At 43.6% G+C, this 6000-nt stretch overlaps 1 protein-coding gene across 3 annotated transcripts in view; it reads right to left on the bottom strand.

The window, feature by feature from the left end:
- Positions 1-6000, bottom strand: part of LOC121917589 (homeobox protein otx5) — a 48095-nt gene that overhangs the window by 4365 nt on the left and 37730 nt on the right. For all 3 annotated transcript variants that reach the window (XM_042443676.1, XM_042443673.1, XM_042443675.1), the window contains 2 exons: positions 3645-3889; positions 73-224 (listed from right to left, as the gene is read on the bottom strand). In XM_042443676.1, the coding sequence (XP_042299610.1) occupies positions 73-224; positions 3645-3741 (249 nt within the window). In that variant the 5' untranslated portion in view covers positions 3742-3889. The remainder of the gene's footprint in view (positions 1-72; positions 225-3644; positions 3890-6000) is intronic.

Genomic DNA, 6000 nt, shown 5'->3' with positions numbered 1-6000 from the left:
CCTTTGCTTGCTTGCTTGCTTGCTTGCTTGCTTCCTTCCTTCCTTCCATAATGTATCAGCATAGAGCCTTACCTGTACTCTAGATTCAGGCAGGTTGATCTTCAGTGCCACTTCTTCGCGCATGAAAATGTCTGGGTAGCGGGTCTTGGCGAAGAGGGCCTCCAGAATATCCAGCTGGGCTCGCGTGAAGGTTGTGCGTTCACGTCTCTGTTTCCGTGGAGTAGCTGCAGAGGAAAGAAAGGGCAAACGCCCATTCATGAGATCGGACTTGACATTTATTCGAACAAAAGCAATGGCTATAATAACAGCGCACGTGTCTTTTTACTTACTTACAGAGTACTTACAGAGTGCTATAAGCAAAATACACTTCACTGCCCCAAGGAGCATAGGGCCCGTACAGACAGGCCAAAATTAAGCTGTTTTGGGTCACTTTGGAGGTATGCTGTTTAAATGACACACACATCTTAAGAGGCCAGAAGCTGCACCAAAGCTTTGGTCCATGCCTTAGAAGTGGAGCAAGGATTTGGCGTGGTTTTTGGCCTCTTAGGACGCATGCATCATTTAAACAGCATACCTCCAAAGTGACCTGAAGCAGCTTTATTTTGGCCTGTCTGTATGGGCTCTTACACAAGGTAGGAGAGAAAAAGTTGGTAGAAAAGAAGAGCAAAGAGAAGTACAAGATTTTGTTATTGTTGTGTGGCTTCAAGTCCTTTCTGACTTATGGTGGCCCTGTCATGTGGTTTTCTTGGCAAGGTTTGTTCAGAGGAGGTCACATAATCCATTGCGCTTGTGTTAACTGCAATAGGTCAGGTAGGAGCAGCAATGTGGAGCTAATTCCACTGTGCTCCTATCAGCATTTGCTGAGTGAACACACACCAAGTTGCCTTTCCTCTGTCTAGTGCCTTGCTGAAGCTATGCACTACCATGCCCATCATCCCTAGTCAGCACGTCAGCCATACTCTCCCTTGGGCGCATGCTTTGTTTATTCGGGTGCGGCAAGCCCAGATCCCACCCTACTAATCTTGTCGCTTGGAGAAAATATTTGTGGGGCCACTTTCAAGATGGTCCACCTTCAGTATTGCTGATTGATCTCTTCACTTGGTAATAATTGATTTCCCTCCAAATCAATCAAGCTGATGAGATAACTGCCTACCTTGAAGTGTGTGTGTTGTGTGCTAAGTCATTTTTAACTTATGGTGACCCTAAAGCAACCCTATCCTGGGGTTTTCTTGGCAAGATTTGTTAGGAGAAGTTTTGCCATTGCCTTCCCCTGAGGCTGAGAGAGTGTGACTTGGCCAAGTTCACCCATTGAGTTTCATGGCCTAGATGGGAATTGAACCCAGGTCTCCAGAGTTGTAGTTCAATGCTCAAACCATTATGCCATGCTGGCTCTCCTGTCTCCTTTTATATATCTACTTTAAAAAGTGTCTGCCTCCCCTTTTCAATTGTGATTAAAAAGACAAACAGGTAAGAATTACGTAGCCTCCTCCATATATTGTTGGACTGCAACTCCCAGAGCCCTAGGCAGACAGCCAATGGTAAGGGATGCTGGGAGTTGCAATCTAACAACCTCTGGAAGGATATTTTAAAGAGCCCAGAAGAGTTACTTGATTTGGATTCTAACTCCCAGAATCCAGTGCGAGATGTTGGGATTTGCAGTCCCCCAACCCAATTCCAAGCTCTACTCTGAACTGCAATGTTTAGCAATCTGCAGAACAGTGAAGGGTTTTTTTGGAGCACATTCAGAAAGCCTTTGGCTACTGCTGGCTAGGACTGCTGGGATTTGTAGCCCAGCAACATCTGGAGGGAAGCAAGAGTCTCACTCCTGGTCTGAATCCAATGTTGATCCCAGTTAGACTTAACAATTGAGTTCCTAACTCTCCAATGGGTCTACTCTGCTTAGTAGCCATACCTGGATTTAGGCCAGGATGGGCAACTACAACAGGTCCAGATTACAGGAAGGGCGGTATAGAAATAAAACTTTTATTATTTATTACCGTATTATTATTAATGTACAGGGAGGCCTGAAAAGGTAAATTGTTGCTTTGATATTTCCAGGAACAACCATTCAACCTTTCTTTTTTTGAGCAGAAAAGTATCAATCTGGGGAGTGTCAAAGGGATTAGGAATATACCTAATATTCCTTGTGCACACGCCATGTTCAAGGCAAGGAAATTAACTCCAATATAAAATTATTCCCTCCCTCATTTGCTGTCCTATTTTTTACAAAATGGGGTTTCCTTGCTCAGGTTTTGAATTCAGTGCAGTTCTTCTCATGATCAGTAATAATTTTATCTCTCTCCATGTTACACATTTTCTTGTGGATCTATAAACAATAAAACAAACAAATCCCACATTTGATCATCCTCACCAACTAATTGAACCCATTCAAGTCAATAGGATTTACACAAGTGCTGAAAACTGTCATTGCAATGGCTGTATTCTAATTAGGACAAAAAATAATTTCATTTGGTCTGAATGAATGAATATAAATCTCCAAAAGGATGTTCCTTTCAGAACGGTTTGATGCGGCACTTGGTTCGCACACATCCATGGCCAAACTGTCTCTCAATGTGTACACTAAGCACATTTATTATTATATTGACAATATAATCCAACATTTACATGCTCCATAGGACCCCTTTAGCACTGTGTGATTCCCAAGGTAAAGGATTCACTCTCCTGCAGAGAAATGGGGAGCTCAATTACTATAATAAGTAGTTGGCCTCCCCATCTCTTTGCAAGAGGGCTGGTTTGTTGGTTTCTTCCCTGCTTTGTGAAAACCAGTAGGTCACCATTCCCATGACAATTCAGTTCAGTATGGAGGCAATCCTGGCTGCCAGCAGGTGGCTGGACTCTTGTCTCTTATAGCTGGCTCCATCTTTCCCCTAAGAAGAATAGGAGACCAAGCTGGCTCTTTCTCACTAAACCAGGGCCTAAGCCCAGTACAGTAGTTAGTTGCAAGCAAAGGGGGAACCCACTGAGAACCTTGTTAGTCAAAAACTAAGGCAAGTTCCATTGTCTCAATGGAGATATTCTTTGTTGTTAATTGCCATCATGTTGACTTTAAACTTATGGCAACCCTATGAATGAGAGGACTCCAAGTCATCCTTCCACTCCACTAAATGCATCTGAGGAAGTAGACTTAAGTCTACAAAAGCTAATGCTGCCAACTTCTTTCTTTCAGCTGGTCTCAACAGTGCTACAAGATCTCTCTGCATACTGATTCTACAGACTAATAGTTATATCTTTGAATTCCAAGTCATCCTGTTACTGTGTCTTACATACTCAGGGCTGTAGCTTCCTTGATGGAGTCTATCTACCTGAGTAGACAGAGAGATCTTAAAGCACCTTAGAAAACTAAAATAAAGTTGACAGCATGAGCTTTCATAGGCTTAGGTCTACTTCCTCAGATGCATGACATGGAGAACACCTGAGTTAGTCTAGCCAAGAGTAAAATTGCATCTGGGTTGATTGCCTACCTTACTGGAACATGACTACACAAAGGGAGACTAGGGCTGCAGCTTCCTTGGTGGATATTATCTGCCTGAGAGTAAAATTGGATCTAGACTGTTGGGTTTGTTGCCTATCTTAGTGGAACATGACAACACACAAAAGGGAGGCATGGGGAAAATGGCACTTACTGGGATATCCAACTGCTGAGTGCAGCAGATCCATTCCTGGCCCAGCCAAGGTCAACCCATTGACCGCATAATGTGGTTGCTTGATGTAGGACATCATGCTCAGAAGGTTGGTGTCTCCCACTCTTCCCCTTGGCTTTGAGCAAGCAGGAGAGGGCCTTGTCCTCCTTGGCTTTAGCTTGACTTCCAGAAGGCAGTCTCCAGTCCTAGGTTATCCTGGTCCACTCAGCATCCAAGGGCAGCTGGAACTGCAAGAGGGGGAAAGAGAAAGAGAGCCCAGTTTGTACCCACCTCCCCAGTTAAGGAGAAGCAGAGAGAAGGTTGGCCAATGAGGAAAAAAAACACCTTGAGAGGTGGGTTGGGATGAGATGGAGTGCCTCTTGGGTCCATCCCACTAACCCCTCCCTTGCATAACACTCCAACAGAAAAGGAGGCCCTCCTGCAGAGAGTGGTCTTTGGCTAGAATTACATCAAGCCCCCTCCCTACCCCATAGAGAGGTTAATGGCATGGTAAAGGGCAGCTGGCATTTTAGCAAGTCAAAAGGAGAGGCTAATGGGCATCATTAAGGGCCATCAGCCCACTTTGGGCTTCTATTGTTATCTAACCAGGCAGGTTAAATCAATACAGGAGAAGGTTGGGAGTTGTGGAGGGAGAAACACTGGGGGAGATGCTCCACAGTTCTGGCCTTGGTTGAGGTCTTGCAGCTGAAAGATGAAAATGCAATGCTCAAAATATACCTTTGGTTAAAAGCTTCCATCTTTCTAGAGAGAAAGCTAGTTGCAGGAACATATTTGGGGCACACAAGGGCCTTCTCAGTGGTTGCCCCATTTATGGAGGCTACAATGGTCCTACCCATTTGGGAAGCAGACTTTTATTGATCCCAAAAGGCTTTTGAGAACAAAGATTTAAATCATTTTAATGGCATGTTTTAAATGTGTGTGTGTGTTTTAGTGCTATCATTCCCATTTTAACACGCTCTTTTGCATCTATCTTATTTAATCTGTTTCAAAAACTGCATTGAGTCCTGGCTTTGGGGGAAAAGACAAAAATTTAAAAAAATGAATAAAAATCACGTCAACAATGATAAGATTTTGGAGGAAACCTTCACGGAAACGTATGCAAACTATAGTGCAGTATAAACTGTGAACCAAGAAGACCTGTTTGAAAACATTTACCTCCATGTTCTATTGCTTCTTGCTTGCCTTCAAGCCATTTCTGATTTATGGCAACCCTAAGGCAAGCTTATCACAGGGGAGAGGGTCATGACAAGATTTGTTGGCCTTCCTCTGAGGCAGAGAGAGTGTGACTTACCCAAAGTCTGGGTTTCTCTGCTTTAGTGAGGATTTGAACCCTGGTCTCCCAAACCTACCCCATACTGGCTCTCAATCTACAATTAGACCTGCAGTATCTTATCTCTATTAATGCTAATACTTAACAGGACTGTTATAACCGACAGATAACATTTGTAAAGCGTCACAAGATAATGGGCAGATTCCCATTGGTTATTCCCAAACAGAGGAGATCTGTTCAATCAACTGTTCTATAAGGAGTCAATATGTAGGAAATGCCCATTGATTCAGTGGATTTCCCCTAGTTAGAAGTAATAGACATCTTAGCTATCTCAAGTATACCGAGTATCATAATGCAACCTATTTCTCTTGTGGATTTAGAGAAAAATTGAAACCATTTACTTTCTCAAATTTTGTCTGTGTTTAAAGATTTAAACAGAGGCTGGATGGCCATTTGTTGGGGATGCTTTGATTTAGATTTCCTGCATGGCAGGGGTTGGACTGGATGGCCCTTGTGGTCTCTTCCAACTATATGAGTCTATGAGTCTATGATTAATTTGGGCTGACAGCTTAGCTGTGTCACCTAGTGAGAAAAGCAAGCATCTACAGAGTGCCCTTGCCTCACAACCGCTGCTTAATAACAACCCAATCCCACAACCCTCCAAGATGTTGTGTGTGTATGTTATTTGATGTTGTGTGTGTATGTTATTTGCCTTCAAGTCATTTCCAACTTATGGCTATCATGGTGTTTTCTTGGCACGTCTCTTCAGGTCAGAAGGGGTTTGCCATTGCCATCCCCAGGTCACCCAGTGGGTTTCCATGGCCGAGCCAGGATTCGAGCCCTGTTCTCCAGAGTCGTAGTCTAGCGCCATGCACTCCAAGATACAGCACCTCGATATTAATTTGTAAGCAGTGTAATACTTCTCAATACAATCTGGGAAACTAAGTGGGAATGGCAGTAATTATTTGCAAGCCCCTCCATTCCTTCCTCTGAGTTTATCAACATTTATTCCCGCAGAGATTCAAAGAGGTGTGGAGAGTGGGCAAAGAAAGAGAGAAAGAGAGGTTG

This window comes from Sceloporus undulatus, unplaced genomic scaffold (genome assembly GCF_019175285.1).
Source record: "Sceloporus undulatus isolate JIND9_A2432 ecotype Alabama unplaced genomic scaffold, SceUnd_v1.1 scaffold_24, whole genome shotgun sequence".
In the NCBI taxonomy this organism is placed as follows: domain Eukaryota; kingdom Metazoa; phylum Chordata; class Lepidosauria; order Squamata; family Phrynosomatidae; genus Sceloporus; species Sceloporus undulatus.
Note: the sequence above shows the minus strand (reverse complement) of the source record. Positions and strands in the feature narration are given on the sequence as shown.